The sequence below is a fragment of the Poromitra crassiceps genome (genome assembly GCF_964638095.1).
Source record: "Poromitra crassiceps genome assembly, chromosome: 1".
In the NCBI taxonomy this organism is placed as follows: Eukaryota; Metazoa; Chordata; class Actinopteri; order Beryciformes; family Melamphaidae; genus Poromitra; species Poromitra crassiceps.
This window is the reverse complement of record NC_139623.1, coordinates 122,218,392-122,238,001: the sequence shown is the minus strand read 5'-3', so window position 1 is coordinate 122,238,001 and position 19,610 is coordinate 122,218,392. Positions and strand designations below refer to the sequence as shown.

The 19,610-nt window shown below is 43.4% G+C and overlaps 1 protein-coding gene across 1 annotated transcript in view; it reads left to right on the top strand.

Annotated features, from left to right (window-relative positions):
• camk2a (calcium/calmodulin-dependent protein kinase II alpha) overlaps positions 1-19,610 on the top strand; it is a gene marked incomplete at its 5' end in the record, with an annotated part of 65,474 nt that overhangs the window by 32,527 nt on the left and 13,337 nt on the right. The window contains 8 exons of the mRNA XM_083646698.1: positions 1,171-1,243; positions 1,435-1,537; positions 2,539-2,622; positions 10,972-11,066; positions 11,244-11,366; positions 11,536-11,619; positions 15,487-15,529; positions 18,731-18,771. Of these exons, the coding sequence (XP_083502824.1) occupies positions 1,171-1,243; positions 1,435-1,537; positions 2,539-2,622; positions 10,972-11,066; positions 11,244-11,366; positions 11,536-11,619; positions 15,487-15,529; positions 18,731-18,771 (646 nt within the window). The remainder of the gene's footprint in view (positions 1-1,170; positions 1,244-1,434; positions 1,538-2,538; positions 2,623-10,971; positions 11,067-11,243; positions 11,367-11,535; positions 11,620-15,486; positions 15,530-18,730; positions 18,772-19,610) is intronic.

Below are 19,610 nucleotides of genomic sequence, written 5' to 3'. Positions count from 1 at the left end.
GCTGTGAGTGAGAACAGTCCCGAAGGCACCTACCTATCTTGTGGCAGTGGGACCTTCACAGTGTCGTGCCATGGCACACAGCATGCTCTTCATCCACAGTCCAAGTGGTAGAGATACAAGTAGTTATTCATATTTCTCTGCAACACGTTCTCACTCTGAACTCATCCAGGAGCCACAGTTTGTCAAGTGCCATTTGTGCATCTACTTACCACTTTGGGAAGCCTATCTCGTTTGATAGACCCTTCACCCTGGTCTCCCCTGGAGACCCTAGCCCCAAACCAGGGTGGTGCTCCCGTCCCCTGGATGGTACAACCGTCGCAACTCTACACTGCTTCCCGGAGCACATTCTATCAAACGAGATAGGCTTCCCAAAGCGGTAAGCAGCACGTCGCTAAAATAAAGGCTCTGAGATGCGTTCGGAGTGAGAACGGGCTGTTCACTGGCAAGAAGGTATGGTTCAAGAGCAGCATGAGTCTGGACATACCTGCCCTTGAAGAGTTTGGTGAGAACCCCACCGATGCCAGGCATAATATATGACCTCCTCAACCAGGTGCGAGACCTCACCACAGCTGTGTACACAACCACAGCTGATCACTTTGAAGATTCTGATCTGGGCAAACTGAGAGCATACAAGTTCCTGAGCAACAGTACTACCCCCAGCATAGAATGCACTTCTCCTGCACCTGAAAAGGGCTGCTCTGGCAAACCATCATTGACAAGAATGCACACATCAGCAAGCCAGAAATTCACTCATGCACAGGATTTGGATGGTCTCTAAATGATGGAAATGCTGTTCCATTTCCATCTACACAGCCAGCCTGGCCTGTGTCGATGTACAAGAGAATCTCATGTAGATGTGTGGAAGGCTGCCAGCAGAACTGTTCCTGCACTAAGAAGGTTCCATGCTACATAGGACAAATGCAACAGGATATATACTGCAACACTTGAGAGCAGTGACAGCAGCAGTGACTCAGAAAATGACTCGAAAGAAAAGTTTTCTTCAGCAAATTTACTCTAAATACCTGCTATGCCACTACCATGATACCAAGATTTGTTGGGACATTGGACCTTTATAGACTTATATTTTATAATAGATTTATAGATCTATCTCTCTCTTTCTCTGTCCCTCTCTCTCTCTCTCTCTCTCTCTCTCTCTCTCTCTCTCTCCAGTCACTGTATTCAGCAGATTTTGGAGGCGGTGCTTCACTGTCACCAGATGGGTGTGGTCCATCGAGACCTGAAGGTACTGTAGATCTGTCTGTCTGTCTGTCTGTCATACCTGTGATAAAGCTGCATGGGCACAGATGGTTTTTTCCCTGCTGTTAGCCGACTGGTGTCATCACACCGTATATTTAAGGTCTTGTTAGCTTTGTTAGTGTTCATAATGTAATCCAATGGGCAGAGCTAGTGGTGAGCTTGTCTCCTGTGTCTCAGCCAGAGAATCTGCTGCTGGCCTCCAAGTCCAAAGGAGCCGCCGTGAAGCTGGCCGACTTCGGCCTGGCCATCGAGGTGGAGGGAGAGCAGCAGGCCTGGTTTGGTATGTCCTGAGTATCTACTGCACCACTACTGTACTACAGTACTACTACACTATTACTGTACTACTACTACACTACTACAGTACTATTATTACACTACTAATGTACTACTACTCCACTACTACTGTACTACTACTACTACTACAGTACTACACTAGTACTGTACTACTACTACTACTACTACAGTAATACACTACTACTGTACTACTACTACTACCATGCTACTACACTACTACTACTACTACTACAGTAATACACTACTACTGTACTACTACTACTACCGTGCTACTACACTACTACTACTACTACTACTACTACTACAGTAATACACTACTACTGTACTACTACTACTACTACTACTACTACAGTACTACACTAGTACTGTACTACTAGTACTACTACAGTAATACACTACTACTGTACTACTACTACTACCGTGCTACTACACTACTACTACTACAGTACTACTGTACTACTACTACTACCGTGCTACTACACTACTACTACTACTACTACTACAGTACTACACTACTACTGTACTACTACTACTACCATGCTACTACACTACTACTGTACTAATACTACTACTACTACAGTAATACACTACTACTGTACTACTACTACTACTACTACAACTACTAGCACTTTCTGTCTTTGTTCTTTAACTGTTTACCTAAAGGAGAACTTCACTGAAAAACAATGCTAATTTATTTTGCACACAATCTCACACATATCCAAAAACTGTAAACAGTTTTGCTGACATGCATTTAGTTTAACAGTTATTGAGATTTTATTTAAGTTGTGGACCAGTGATGTCATTCATGCACAAATTACATTAAACTGTTTACAGTTTTCGGATATGTGTGAGATCATGTGCAAAATAAAACAGCATAATTTTTCTGTGAAGTTCTCCTTTAACTCTAACAAATTGGTGTGTGTGTGTGTGTGTGTGTGTGTGTGTGTGTGTGTGTGTGTGTGTGTGTGTGTGTGCATGTGTGTGCAGGTTTTGCTGGGACTCCAGGTTATTTGTCTCCAGAAGTTTTGCGGAAGGATCCGTACGGCAAGGCAGTCGACCTGTGGGCCTGCGGTCAGATTCTATTCTATTCTATTCTATTCTACTAGCGCAGGGGTGCCCAATAGGTAGATTGTGATCTTGGGCCATCAATAAATAGCTCTCCAAAGAAAAAGAAAAAGAAATTATGCATAAACTAAATCCCAATCATGTATAGCTAACTCAGTATCTACAGTATTTAACATTATGACATCATTAAATAATGTTAAATAAATAATATAATACTGTTAAAATGTGCTAAATATGTACTTGGGGGGACAAGGGGAAAAGAAGTAGCTTGCGACTAGTTTTAGATTTTGTAAGTAGCTCTCATCTCATGTAGCTCTAATCTTAAACGGAATACCCGTCTCTGTGTGACTGGCCATTTAGTCAGGCCTCACTCAGTTGGCATGCAGCCTCTCCTCTCTCCCCAGAGGGTTTTCATATCCACTTCCCTGGCTGATTCCAACTCCACTCAGCTGTGCTCCTCCGCTCAGGTGTCTTCCAGCAGTAACGAATGGAGCTCTCCATTGTACTGAGCCTGTGTTGACTCATTTTGGCCACTAATTAGCAATTTGTACGCATTTAGTCGGCCCTAATTACCTAATTCAAAAATCTGGCTCCATTACACGAAACACAATTTCTGCTAACTCACTCACACAAATAGAATTTTTATTGTTATTCTGTTCAATTAAATGAAATTAAATGAAATTAAATGAAATTAAATGAAATGAAATTCTGTTCTGTTCTTTTCTATTCTATTCTATTCTATTGATTGATTGAGAAGAAGATTTTTGATTGAGAAGATTTATTTCAAACAGTTAAAACATTACATAAAACAAATATGTTAAATAAACAGGAATAAAAACCAATAACCAAGAAAACAAGTAAACTCCATTTGTTGGAGCCATGTTGGGAATATTTAAGTTAAATAAGGAAACCTGTAAAAGAAAATATATTTTGAATTCTATTTTTATTCAGATTGATGAAATATGTAATTAATGAGATTTACTTACCATTACGACTTACCTGTATTTAAATTGATATTGAAATGAATAGTTACCTGATATACTTACCTGATGATGACTGGGGGGTGACGTGGGTGACGCTCCTCCCCTCTGTAGTACCTTAAGTTAATGAATGAAATGTGGAACAGGTGTGGTTAGACGGCGGAGAGCTACAGTTTTCCGACCGCATCGCTTCACTTATAAGACAAGATATACTAGTTTGTCGATCCTGTGTTTTATATTATTTTGTTCATATGGAAAAGTAAACCGGAGTTTGTTTATTAAATTCTATGTTGATAGTACAACTTCTCCGTGCGTGCTTTACAATGAATGTGTGTCGGCAACTCCTGCATCTAACCTGCTGGTGACTAAATGGAATGGTGGATTAGTCAAAACAAAGTCGGAAAACTCTGCGCAAAGACGCAAAAAGCAATGACGGGCGAGCTGGTTTTCAAGAAAGACAAACGAGGAAAGGAGAATTCAAGCTTGATGTCCGTGTGAAGTGGATCCCCGGACGCGACCAGCTTTGTGAATGGAAACGGCGGTCGTGAGTAAACCAAGCCAAATAAACGATTTATGAATGAATACGCTTGGGCTTTACGTACTGGATGGCGAAGTGAAGCGCTATGACGCGCTACAGTCCGCAACGGGGAAATATGAATGGAAGCGCTTTTACGCGCTATGAAGGTGTTTTGAATGGAAGCATGCCAACAGCGCATCTGATGATTTAAAGGATGTCTGTGTAAATACATGCAACGCAAAATAGCGGAGGATTAAGCAGTAAAATTGATACTAATTCAACTGATGTCAAAGAAGATAAAAGCAGCTTGTGGATAAAAAGTGTCCAAGACAAAATGACCAGCCCACCTAAGACTGCGGCTGAGGCAGAGGAACTCCTAAAATCTCTGATTGCAACTCGCAAAGGAAAACTTGCAGGATGCACAAGGAAATTAAATGAGACAAAACCGTTGCTTGTGGATGGTGGAAATGTGGATCATGTTAATATCAATGTGGACGTGTTGAGCCAAGCTGTTGATGAACTCAAAGAGGTGCATCAACGAGTGCAACAGCTTTTATCAGAGGATGAAAAGGAGAAAGACCAGACTGAGTGGTATAAACCCAGAATGATGAATTTCACTAATTTTTTAATGCAAGTTGAAACTTGGAGAAATGAACAAATTGCACAGACAAAAGTCAGTCCCCAGGACAGTATCTCTGTTGCAACAAAAGGCTCAAAATCATCAAAAGGCTCAAAATCATCATCAAGAGCCTCCTCTAGGGCCTCCTCTGCAGCTAAAATGGCAGCAGCTGAAAAGGCAGCTCTGGAGGCCCGATCTGCTGCTTTAAAGGACATACATGCTTTAAGGATGGAAGAAACTGTGATCAAAGCAAAGATGGAAAAAGTGGAGTTGGAGGCACAAATAGCAGCAGCAGATGCCAAAATGAAAATACTCCTAAGCAATGATGAGTCTGAGTCACAAGTGGATGCTATGAATGAATATTTTGATCAAGGAACGGTGGAATCAGCACCAAAGGTGGAATATACACTGGATTCTGACACTTCTCCTGTGGAATTCATTCAATTGACTGCACTACCAAAGACCCCACTGCAGAGGGCAGTGGGACACATCCACAGTAGTTCTCAAGGGCCTGCAGTACCTAATACCCAACGACAGGGGGCAGTGGGACACATCAGCAGTAGCCTTCAAAGAGCCACAAGTGCATCTCTCCCACAGTTGGAAGATCATGACGTCAGTAATGTATCGCACGAAGATCTCAGTGCTATGGTGCAAAAACAAAATGAAATTGCTGATCTTATAATAAGACAGCAAAATATCTCCCTATTACCGAAAAGAGAAGTCCCAGTGTTTGATGGGGATCCGCTATCTTATCAGTCTTTCATGCTTGCATTTAAATACTCAATTGAGGACAAGACAAGTAGCTGCCAGGATAGGCTCTACTTTCTTGAACAGTTCACAGCAGGTCCAGCCAGAGCTATAGTGAGCAGCTGTCTGCACATGAATGTGCGAAGAGGATATTCAGAAGCTATGCGACTGTTAAAGACACATTTTGGTGATGAGATGAAGATCGCAAATGCATACCTGGATAAAGCACTTCACTGGACAGCTGTTAAAGCAGATGAGGGGAAATCACTCCATGCATATGCCTTATACCTGAGGGAATGTTGCAATGCTATGCAAGACTTGGAGTACATGGATGAACTGGATGTTACATCTACTTTAAGACTGATATTATCCAAGCTCCCATACAAGCTCAGAGAACGATGGCGGACTACAGCGTATGAGAAATTCCAAAAAACAAACACAAGGGCTCGATTCATACATCTGGTGGAATTTATGGAAACACAGGCTAACATCTTACTGCACCCTGTGTTTGGAGACATTAAAGATAAAGATCCAACTACTCAACCTAAAAGGTTGATCTCAAAGATTAAAACATCTGACTTAAGAGCACCGAGAAGACGCAGTAGCTTTGTTACCACTGTGGCAGCAGTTGAAGAATGCAGCACCAAACAACAAACACCTAAAGTGCAGCAGCACACTAGCATACAGGTTGCTATTCAGGCCTCATGTAGCTTCTGTAAAGGCAAACATGCAATAGGGGATTGCTTTCGATTTAGATCAGAGCCACATGAGAAAAAGGTGGAACATCTGAAAAGGAATGGCCACTGCTTTGGATGCTTAAAGAAAGGTCACATGAGCAAAGAGTGCAAAAGAAAACTGGATTGCCAGACATGTCAGCGAAAGCATCCAACATTGCTGCACATTGATGGCAAAAACTTAAAACAGGAAACTGCACAACACCTGACTCCCACAAATTCAAATGAAACCTCCATCAACAGTGCACTAGTCTCAGCAGATCAAGGAACAGGGGCCGGCAGAGAATGTGCACTAGCAATTGTGCCGGTTCAAGTTAAAGTCGCAAAAGGAAACAAGTCTATTACAACCTATGCTTTTCTGGATCCAGGAAGCTCGGCGACATTTTGCACTGAGAGCCTCATGAATCAGCTGAATGCAAAAGGACGCAGAACGCAAATTCTCCTGCGAACAATGGGACAAGAAGGACCTGTCAAGAGCTATGAACTCAAAGGACTTGAGGTAGGCAATCTAGATGGGGGTGGATATTGACTTGCCTAAAGTATATACACAAGCCAAGATTCCCGTTTCCAAGGAAAATCTACTCAACCAGTCTGATCTGAAAAGATGGCCTTATCTCAGTGGAATTCAACTGAAGGAGATCGATGCGGACATTGAAATCTTGATAGGAATGGACGTTCCTAAAGCCATGGAACCTTGGCAAATAATAAACAGTCAAGGAAATGGACCATACGCAGTCAAGACACGTCTAGGATGGGTGGTCAATGGCCCACTCAACTCTTGTTCTGCTATGGAGGAATCTGGAACAAAGTCAGTGTCAGTTAATCGGATCTCAATGGAAAATATTAAGGACATGCTGATTAAACAATACAACCAGGACTTCCCTGAAAGGGAGCATGAGGAGAAAAGGGAGATGTCATGTGAAGACAAGAAATTCATGGACCTAGCCACAAGTTCAGTTGTTTTCAAAAACGGACACTACAACTTGCCTTTTCGGGACAAAGATGTTGTCTTGCCAGACAACTATGCAAAGGCAGTGCAACGCACAGTGAACCTTGCAAAGAAGTTCAAAAGAGATTCTGCTTATGCTACAGAATACAAAGCCTTTATGGAAAAAGTACTGACTAAAGGTCATGCAGAAAAAGTGCCGCAAAAGGAGCTCCAAAGATATGACGGCCATATGTGGTATATCCCTCATCACGGGGTTTACCACAAGCGGAAGAAAAAACTCAGAGTTGTCTTTGACTGTTCATCGTCATACAAGGGTCAATCTATCAATACAGAACTTCTCCCAGGTCCAGATTTGGCTAACCCGCTTCTAGGAGTGCCACTAGCAAGGCTGGGCAAATCCAGGGTAACTCCGCTAAAACAAATCACCATCCCAAGGCTTGAGCTTGCAGCTGCAACGCTTGCTGTGAAAATTGACAGAATGTTACGAAGGGAGCTATGGAACTGGAGAATGCTACATTCTGGACAGACAGTACGTCAGTACTGAAATACATTCACAACCAAACAAAACGATGGATGATGATGTGCTACAGACTGCGCTATGCGAGGTCGAATCCATTCTCAATGATAGACCCATCACAACTGTTTCAACTGATCCAAATGATCTAGAGCCTTTAACGCCTAACCACCTGCTGCAGTTAAAGACCAAACCCCTCTTGCCACCTGGACTCTTTTGTAAAGATGAACTCTATGCAAGAAGAAGATGGAAACAGGTGCAATACCTTGCAGACCTGTTCTGGCGAAGGTGGACTAAAGAATATCTTTCACTCATGCAACAAAGGCAAAAGTGGCTCAAGACAAGAAAGAACTTCAACGTCAATGATGTAGTCGTCATAGTGGACGAAACTGCACCAAGGAATTCTTGGCCCCTTGCCCGTGTGGTCAAGACCTTGCCGGACTGTAAAGGGCTGGTTCGGAGTGTTTTAGTTCAAACCAAGACAAACACACTCCAAAGGCCCGTTGATAAGCTCTGCTTGCTTCTGGAAGCTGAAGATTGAGCTTAAAATGTTCAAATCCCTTGCCCCTGCCCACTATGCCCTTGCCCCTGCCCACTATGCCCTTGCCCCCTGCATACACCACCCCTGTCACCCATCTTTACATACATAAACTCGCACCACATCTACTGCCATTGGACATTCCTTTCCTTTTCAATGGACTGCGTATCGTGGTCTTACCACCATGAACACGTTTGCCGCTGTGACTTTGGGGGGTGGGGGGTCAAGTTGGGGCATGATGAATATGGACTGGGGGGGGGTTTCAAGTTGGGACATTATGAAATGCTAAAAAAGAAAAAAAAAAAGAAAAAAAATGTATATTGAACATTACTGAATGTGATGAATTGATTTCTGATATTTCTTGTTTATAATTTCATGTGTATTCTGGCTCCATTTAATGTTATTGATATAACTATAATTGTTTTGCTATGGCGTCTCCAATTAGGGGCCGGTATGTTGGAGCCATGTTGGGAATATTTAAGTTAAATAAGGAAACCTGTAAAAGAAAATATATTTTGAATTCTATTTTTATTCAGATTGATGAAATATGTAATTAATGAGATTTACTTACCATTACGACTTACCTGTATTTAAATTGATATTGAAATGAATAGTTACCTGATATACTTACCTGATGATGACTGGGGGGTGACGTGGGTGACGCTCCTCCCCTCTGTAGTACCTTAAGTTAATGAATGAAATGTGGAACAGGTGTGGTTAGACGGCGGAGAGCTACAGTTTTCCGACCGCATCGCTTCACTTATAAGACAAGATATACTAGTTTGTCGATCCTGTGTTTTATATTATTTTGTTCATATGGAAAAGTAAACCGGAGTTTGTTTATTAAATTCTATGTTGATAGTACAACTTCTCCGTGCGTGCTTTACAATGAATGTGTGTCGGCAACTCCTGCATCTAACCTGCTGGTGACTAAATGGAATGGTGGATTAGTCAAAACACCATTAGAAAACTGTTTGAAAAGGGGCGGGAAGAAGCCGAGGCTTATCGAGTCCTGCCCCCAGCCATCCATAACTATATAAAATTTGAGGTATCCTTATAAACACATATGCATACATAAATATACATAAAACCTACATTTACCTACATACTATATATACACACACTCACACACACACACACACACACACACACACGCACACGCACACGCACACGCACACGCACACGCACACACACACACACACACACCAATTTGTTAGAGTTAAAGGAGAACTTTATTTATCCTGGTTGCTGCTCCACCCTCTGCCGATCTGGGGAGAGCCGAAACTGGCTCCATGCTTCCTCCGAGACATGGCCAGTTGCCAGCCGCTTCTTTTCACCTGACAGGGGAAGCTTCACCGGTAGGACATAGCACGTGGGAGGATCACGCTATTCCAACGAGTTCCCCTCCCTCCGAACAGGCGCCCCTAACAACCAGAGGAGGCACCACTTCAACGACCATGATATTGCACGTTTTGGTGTGGGGTTCCGATATGAAGGAAACCCCCAGGGGGCATGGGGAGAACATGCAAACTCCACACAGATAGGCCCTTTTGACGACCCCACCCGGGTGGTGGGCACTCGAGGACATGCGGACGGGCACGCACTCCTTCAGCGCTCATAGCGTCCCAGGTGGGAATTGAACCCAGGACCTTCTAGCTGTGAGGCGACAGCGCTTACCACTGCACCACCGTGCCCCTCAAGACTGTTTGTAACTGCATTTAAATGTTTTAATATTATTACTCAGTTTTATCTGTACGTTAAGGCCGTTCCAAAGAGATACCCCACAAACTGAGATGCACATGCTCTTTAGAGTGCTCTTTAGAGTTGGGTGTTTTAAGTTCAAATTCCCTTACCAGGCACTGTATTATTTATTACTTTAAACATAATTTGCGCCGTTTTGAATTTAACGAGGTCCATGAATTTCAATGTTAGATTTTTCAAGATTAAAGGGTTAGTGTGGTCTCGATAACCCGCATGATGCGCTATCCTTAGAGCTCTTTTCTGCAATGTGCATATCTTTTCTAGGTTGCTTTTATAATTATTTCCCCATACTTCAACACAATATGACAAATAAGGTACAATGAGTGTGCAGTACAGTGTATAGTGATTTCTGATTTAAAATATGTCTCGTTTTACCCAATATACCGATGTTTCTGACTATCTTTGAGCACAGATATTTTATGTGGGGTTTCCAGCAGAGCTTGTGATCCACCAAGATACCCAAAAGCTTGATCTCATATAGACTCAATTTTTAATTACTTTTTTTTTATTACTTCAATTATCCAAGTGAATTTCTGTGTTTATTTTTCAATTTCCAAATAGCATAATTTTAGTTTTATTCAGATTCAATGATAACTTGTTAGCTTCGAACCAACATTTTGTTGTTGCAAGTTGTCCCCAGACAATAAAAGTATTTGTATCGTCCGCAAAGACAACAAATTTCAGTATCTCAGACACTTTGCACATATCGTTTATATATAAAATGAATAACTTGGGACCCAAAACTGACCCTTGGGGGACCCGACAGACGATGTCCGAGCAGCTTGACTTGTGCTGGCCCATCTGAACAAACTGTTGTCTACCACTGATGTAGTTTCTCAGCCAGTCAATGGCTACCCCTCTGATACCATCCATTCTATTCTATTCTATTCTATTCTATTCTATTCTATTCTATTCTATTCTATTCTACTCTATTCTATTCTGTTCTGTTCTGTTCTGCTTGTTCAGGGTAGTAATGTTCTTCTTGTTGTTTACCAGGTGTGATTCTATACATCCTTCTGGTGGGCTATCCTCCGTTCTGGGATGAAGATCAACATCGACTCTACCAGCAGATCAAGGCTGGAGCGTATGATGTAGGTCACATGACCCAGCTGTCAGTCACATGACACAAAGAGCTAGATGACAGAGCTTTATCTAGGAACTCAAAGAGCTAGATGACAAAGCTTTATCTAGGAACTCACAGAGCTAAATGGCAGAGTTTATGATGGAGGTCACATCTCACTCCTCTGTTCTCCTCTCTCCTCTGCTAGTTTCCTTCTCCAGAATGGGACACGGTGACTCCTGAAGCCAAAGATCTCATCAATAAGATGTTGACCATCAACCCGGCCAAACGCATCACAGCTGCTGAGTCTCTGAAACACCCCTGGATCTCTGTACGTTACCAAGACCCTCAAACACTCCCATCTCTCCAAAACCTTCACGTTCAACATTGTGTTTTATCATTTGAATGTTTATAGAAAACAGTGGTAACACCGGAAAATCTCTCTCTCTCTCTCTCTCTCTCTCTCTCTCTCTCTCTCTCTCTCTCTCTCTCTCTCTCAGCATCGCTCCACTGTAGCTTCTTGTATGCACAGACAGGAGACAGTTGAATGTCTGAAGAAGTTCAACGCCAGGCGGAAACTCAAGGTATGCTGGGAAATCGCACTTCTGATGTTGGGGCGGGGAAGGGGGAGGGTGTAGGGCAGGGATCAGCATCAGCATAGGAGCGCCCCAGGGGTGCGTCTCCAGCCCCTTCTGGTACGACCTCTACACCCACGACTGCGTGGCGACTCAAACTTCGAACACCATCGTGAAGTTTGCAGACGACACAGCAGTCGTGGGGCTGATCTCGGGGGGCGACGAGACGGCCTACAGAGAGGAGGTGGGGGCCCTGGAACAATGGTGCCAGGACAACCACCTCTCTCTGAACGTCTCCAAGACCAAGGAGATCATTGTAGACTACAGGAGGGAAGGGGGCGCATCACCCCCCAATCACCATCAACGGCACAGTGGTGGAAAGGGTGGACAGCTTCAAGTACCTGGGAGTCAACATTCACCAGGACCTGACTTGGGCCGGCCATACCACCACTGTTGTCAAAAAGGCCCAACAGCGAATACACGGACTCAGGCGCCTGAAGAAATTTGGGCTAAGGCCAGAAATCCTTAGGGACTTCTACAGAGGCACCATTGAAAGCCTGCTGACTGGCTGCTTCACCACCTGGTACGGGAACTGTACCACCATGGACCGCAGGGCGCTACGGAGAGTGAGACGCGCGGCCCAGCACGTAACAGGATGTGAGTTGCCAGAACTGCATGAACTGTATAAACAGCGGTGCCTCAGGAGGTCCCTGAAGATCATCAAAGACACAAACCATCCCCACAACAGCCTGTTCTCCCTGTTACCCTCAGGGAGAAGATACAGGGTCCCAAAAGCACGCACAAATCGCTTGAGGAACAGTTTCTTCCCGCAGGCCACGAGACTCCTTAACATACACAAATAGTGTAGTAGCCGTACTGTACCGTACTGTAGCTGCTACCATTACGTATGTCTAATGTTTAATTGTATGTTTAATAAGGAATATGCTATTTGCACCTGTATGTCAAATACGCCAAATTTAAAACGCCGAGTTTAATTGTATGTTTAACACGTTCACTGCCAATGGCGAGTTGACTCGTCAAACACAATCCAACCGTTCACTGCCAACGACGAGTTGAGACGTCAAAAAAAAAATCGATTTTTTTTTTGACGGTGGGATGTGCATCTAACCCTTTTACATCTCTTATATAAGTATTGGACGTGTACAACGTGTACAACCCATTCCACCGACCCACTAAGTGGCGACAGTGCTTTCCTGACTAGAGGAAGGCAAGCAAAAAGCAGTGTGACGAAGCCATTCTCATGAAAATGGATTGGCGAAAACGCTTTCGTTTTCGCGCTGATTGCTGGCGGTGCGGGTTTGCAAATTTGCATAATAGATTACCGGTGGAACACACTTTGAAACACGCAGCATAAATATGACCAGAATCGCAAAAGCTTCATCAAAGCTCTCAACCAAAACTCCAAGAAGCGAGCGAGTCCATCCAGACTTCCTCAATGAGCGGCCGCGCAGACAGGCAGGAGCAGCAGCAAAGCAGTGAGACTGGTGACAAGCTTGTGACATGCCCGCTGCAGCCAAGAAGAACGCCCACGGAGGGAGGAGTTGGAAGCAGAGGGGGGTTTCCTGCTGTTATGGAGGAAATTACTGTTCAAAACTATTGTTTAGATGTCTGACGTCTTACTGATGCCAAAAATGAATGGTTAAAGTGACTGTTCTATCGAATTTCACAAAAAGCCGTTTATCTCAAAATAATTTTTCTGACGCTGAAACCATGCTGTATTCAACTGCTAATGCTTACATAACTACTAACTCTACAAACTAACTCTTTTAGACAGAGAAAGCACACATTCTATTAGTTCTTTTGAGATATTGTGTGTTCACAAAATCTTAGCAGAAAAGAATCCTCGGGTCTTGAAAGATGAGCCCGAATCCTCAAAAAAACCCTCTGGCAGAACCTACCTACAGTAAAAAAAAAATGGCTGGCAGTGAATGTGTTAATAAGGAATATGCTATTTGCACCTGTATGTCAAATACGCCGAATTTAAAATGTTTAAGCACGTCTAAAGTATGCACATGACATGTGCACCTATGTGCAGTGAATATGCCACTGTCTCTGACTTGTCTTATCACTATACTGCCTTATTGCTTGTTGTGTCTCTTGTTGATTTTTGCACTCATATGCCCTGTTATATTTGTACTATGTTGTAAACGGAGTCCACAGCACAAGAATTTCACACGTGATACTTGTACCATGGAGTGACAATAAAAATCTTGAATCTTGAATCTTGGATGGGCAACTTTGATGATAGAGAGGGGACAAAAAAATGCCCTCAGATTTTGCTGAGGGCCGAACGGCGCCAGCGCGAAAATTTTTGGGCATTTGAAGCTAGGTTTAGAGGAATAACTCATTTTAAATGAACAGTTGTGATGTCATTATTCAGTCTTAACCAAAAAATATTTGATCCTTTTCTCATTCACTCCTATGTCACCACCTGCTCTCCCTGCAGGCCTTGAAATTAACTTTTTTGACCACCTGCCAATATGCCTGCTAGATTTTAAAGTTACCAGCCAATTAGAATTTCCACTAGCCAAAATGTTTTTCTTGAAATATACCAGAATATGAGTGGGTTAATTTAAGCATAAGTATCAGTAAAGGTGCGTTCACACCGACCTATTAAAGTTTTTCGCTGGCATCGAGTTTACATACAAAGTCAATGCAAACGAGCGATTGAGCGTATATTTGCCCGGGAGAAAAATCGCTGGGCGTCCGAGCGACAGAGACAGAGCGATAGGGCGAAAATTCGCTTGTCGCCCGAGATGAAATATCCCAACTCGAGCGAAATTACGCCGGCAAAAGTCGCTTGCTGCTCAACGCTGATTGGCTGCCGTGTGAGTCAAGGATCACACTGGCTTGGAACAAACCGCTGGTTTATTAGTGTGGCAACAAATCGCATTGACAGGCTGACAGCTGACATGAAGTGAAGTCTGTACTACCGGTATAGATACACAAGCTCGCGTTAGGAGCACGCTGATAGGCTTAGTTTGTAAACAACTACGGTGGCTCGTAGTGGACAAACATCATGACATTGCGTTTTCATCCTGTCTAACGTTAGCCAGATGTCCGTCAATTCTTGTGCCTGTTGACAAGCGATTAAAACACAGCGACAGAGCGATTCCAAAGGGTTGAATCGAGCGACAGGGAGAAAAATAAATATCTCGTGTGAACAAAGCTTAAGTGGCCCGGGATTCTCAAAGCCTGTGTTGAGGGTCACACAATAACAAAAATGCACTCTTGAAGCTAAATAAATCCAAAACCAACAAGTTAATTATTGAACATTTGGACACTTATTCAGCGGGTATCTTGCATGCTGCGTTCAGGTGCACTGTAATTTTCTTTTTTCTTTTTTCATTTCTTTTTTTTCAATTCCAGCGCGGGCCACACAGCGGGCCGCATGGCCGCCAGTTGCCCACCCCTGGTGTAGGGCATTCAAGTCATCTGGGAGTTTCCGCAATCACTTGCTTCCGATAGACCACTTAGTGTTAACATGGAAGTTATTTGAAAATATAGAATTTAAACAACTCACCAAGATCCAGGCTGAGAAGCAAATCCAAGAAGTCTGAGTCGATCCTCGATTTGTTTTGGAGAGATGACAGAAAAGCTTCCTGGCAATTTCAGATTAGTGTGAGATTAATTAAGACCAAGTCAGCTTCACTCAAGTCCCAAGTCTAAATGTAGATTACCAAGTCAAGTACAATGTCAAGTCTAAAGTCTAAATGTAGAAGAGCAAGTCAAGTCAGAACAAATAAAGAGTCCATCAATTTAATATTTAAATATCTAGCACTTTTCAATGCAATATGCAATAATGCAATGTCTCTCTCTCTCTCTGTCTCTCTCTCTTCCTCCCTCTCTCCTCAGGGAGCCATCTTGACCACCATGTTGGCTACCAGAAATTTCTCCGGTAAGACCGACAGTCTGTCTCAGCTCGTCAGAGCTCAGGGCTCTTTGTTAACCTGGTATCCAGCCCCTATCCAGCCGCTGTGGTCTTTCTAGTGCACACAAGAGGGAGTGCTGTTGTACTGTAATATCGGCTGTGATTCGGTCGTAGGAAGATGATCACATCTGTGACGATATTACAGTACAACAGCACGACCTCGAGTATGATATTGCTATTATACAACAGTTCAGCTGTACAGTGTAAACAAAGCTATTCATCATGTTATAATCACATTTTTAAGTAATTTGAGATTAGACTGTTATTTGTCTCCACCAACAACAAAAATAGTTCCCTCAGGAGTACACTAACAGGAGTTGCCAAGCAACAACAGGTAAACTTGCTGCCTGCAGTTTCCCGAATGCAAGCTAGCTAAGCTAATGTTAGCTACTTTGAGGTTAGCACAGACGATTTCCATTCATAATTAAGGTCAAATGTATCCATATCGCTGTCCCTACTAGGTGCATGAACGCTGCTGTTTGAACTCGGCCCAAGGTTACAGCTGTGAAGCGGAGAGTGATATACACACAGTGATGTTATACTGAAGTATCGGCGAGGATGGAATGCCTCTGGTCCAATCAAATCAAACTAATTGTTGTATAAGGCTATATTGATAGTTGAATTCCGTTTACTTCCATTGTTTCTACTCTTTCATTGTCTTCCATGTGTGAAGTGGGGCCGTGTCATTATGGCCGTGTCATTATGGTCGTCACAAGAATTGCGTTTTGCCACTTTACATGGCCCCAAAAAGCCTTCACCTTGTGGCTCACAGCCAGCTCCTCCTTCAATTACCTCAATTGTAGGTCTATATGGGTCTTTTAAGACTGTCAGTAAAGTAGCAATTAAAATACATAAAGGCATCAACAACACTAACAATATAGAATCAAGTAGAAAAAGTACTAGAATAAATCCCATATTTACACAACAATTTTCATCACATAACAATGGAGTCCAGATATGCCACTGATATGATGTCTGTAATGATTGGTCACTGTGAAGCCAGACTCCTGTATATAATGTTTTCTATTTCCTCCTGTCAGCATATACTTGAAAAAGGTCTTGTACCGAAACGTTGTGTATTACATTTTCCATTTTTGAGCAAGTGAAGACAGTGTGCGGGTGTCCATTCTTTTTCTAAGTGATTCTACTCCACCTACGCACCTGCCACAAGAATTCTCAGGTGTGCAAGAGACTTTGGTTGGGCTTTAAAATGGACAAAATGTTCTAACCGGGGAGGCACAGCTCCCCCTGGACCCCCCACGCCACGCTAAAATGACCTCGGTATTTCTCAAACCCTGGCTACGGACATGGCTAGCCTTAATTAGCAAGATGACTGCTAATGATTGAATGCTGCTCTTTCTTCTGTTTTATGTTGCATCCAAGACAACTTGGAACTCTGAAAAAAACTTGCCCCAACTTGAACGGTTGTCCACGTCGGAATTACAGGTCGGAAATTCTGAGCTCAGAAATGATACCCGAATTTTATGACCTGTAATTCCGACTTGGACAACGGTTTAGTTCATTTTTAACAAGTTGGAGCTTGGGCTTTCCGAGTTTTCAGTTGTCTACATTGTAATAAGTCGGAAGTCAGAAATCTCTGAAACTTGCGAGTTGCTTTGAAGGCGGCGTTATTCTGATCAGTCCGGTGCTAATATAGTTGGGCTCAGTCAGGAAGTGTAAAGCTGCAGACTGATCTCAGCTCAGTTCAGCACTTCATAAAGAGTTTAACCTTTGACCTGCAGCTTTGCAATGGGAAATAGTTAATACCAGAGGAACCAACCAATCAGCTTCTGGCTCACAGACAATTAACAGGTTAAAACGGTTTGATCTGCAGAGAGGGACAGAGAGACAGAATAGAAAGGGAGAGAGTGGTGTGTGTGTGTGTGTGTGTGTGTGTGTGTGTGTGTGTGTGTGGGGGGGGGGGGTTAATGTCCCTCACCTCAGCTGCCACAACATTTAACCCACCCACCCCACCCCCCACGGACATGCAGGATACCAATGATCTATTGATAGCTGGGGGAAACCAGAGAGAAAGAGAGAGATATACATACAGAGAGACACAGAGAAATCAAAGTATTTAATTCTGAAATTGACATCAAAGGGTTTAATTTGTTGGTGAATTGTGAGCGAGAGAGGGGCGAGAGACATAGAAAAAGAGGGAGAGAGAGAGACTAGTCATGTATTCTGATGCAACGCTGATCATGTGATATTCATGATAATAATAAAACAGTAGAAGAGAGCGAGAGAGTAAGGAAAGAATGTTAACTACCAGAGAGAGAGAGAGAGAGAGAGAGAGAGAGAGAAAGAGAGAGACACTGACAAACAGCAGGAGAGAGAGAGGAATGTGTCAACTCCATCTATCTCAAGTTGGTCCTAAATTTGGCCTCGACTCTCTCTCTCTACCTTGTCCTGCCTTGCTCTACCACTCTCTCTCGCTGACCCATATGTCATGCTGGGAATTCCCTCTCTCTCTCCCTCCCTCACTCTTCTGTCTCTGCCTCCCTCTCTCTCTCTCTCTCTCTCTTCTGTCTCTCTGCCTCTCTCTCTCTCTGTTGCTTTACAGATAATGACAGTTGGATGTTGGGTTGTAAGAGTTTTAGAAAGAAAGTTGGCAAGAGAGAAGAGAGAGAGAGGGACAGAGAGACATAGGGAGAGAGAGAGGGACAGATAGAGAGAGAGAGAGAGAGAGAGAGAGAGAGAGAGGGACAGAGACAGAGAGAGCAGTTGGGCAGTTTGAAGATTCAGGATTTATTTGTTGAGATGAGCATTTGTCATCAAATTGTTTTTAATTTTTAAGAGTTTTTAACTTTTCTTTTTCTTTCTTTCTTTTTCATCCATTTTTATCGTCTGTAGACAGGCAGGTAGACAGACAGACAGACAGACAGACAGACAGACAGACAGGCAGGTAGACAGACAGACAGACAGGCAGACAGGCAGGTAGACAGACAGACAGACAGACAGACAGAGGCAGGTAGACAGACAGACAGACAGACAGACAGACAGACAGACAGACAGACAGACAGGCAGGTAGACAGACAGACAGACAGACAGGCAGACAGGCAGGCAGTCACTAGAGAGACAGGATGCCTTCACTCCTCTTCTGGGCGTTCATTCCTTTCTTCCTGATTCTGCTGCTCTTATCTCTCATTCTTTTCATCCCTCGTTCAGGAGGGAAGAGTGGAAGCAACAAGAAGGCAGACGGAGTGAAGGTAAGATCACACACACACACCCACACACATGCGCACACACACACACACACACACCCATATACACATGCAGGCACACACACACACAGACACACACACCCACACACCCACACACACATGCGCGCAAACACAGACACACACACACCCATATACACATGCAGGCACACACACAGACACACACACCCACATGCGCGCACAAACAGACATACACACACCCATATACACATGCAGGCACACACACAGACACACACACACACACACACCCACACACACATGCGCACACACACAGACACACACCCATATACACATGCAGGCACACACAGACACACACCCCCACACACACATGCGCGCGCACACACACACACACCCACACACACATGCGCACACACACATACACGCATGCAGGCACACACACAGACACACACATACACACACAGGCACACATACACGCATGCAGGCACACACACAGACACACACAGACACACACATACACACACATACACACACATGCAGGCACACACATGCACCCACACCCAAAAGTAAAGGTAAGATCAACCTCAATATCCTTTTTGTTGTAAGTACCGCATGAGTCCGGAAGACCTGAATGTTAGCACTTCCTGGTTCCCTCGTCTAAAAGTACAAAATCAGTAGTACTGTATATCAGAAAACTGTTAACGTTTGCAGACATTCATTTAGTGAGTTGTGAGACAGTTGTCTCACAGTTGAGTGACAGTTAGTGACAGTTAGTGAGAGTTGATTTGAGTTAAGTTGTTGTGGACAAATGAACTCAACTCTCAATAACTGACAAACTACATGAATGACTTCAAAACTGTTTACAGTTT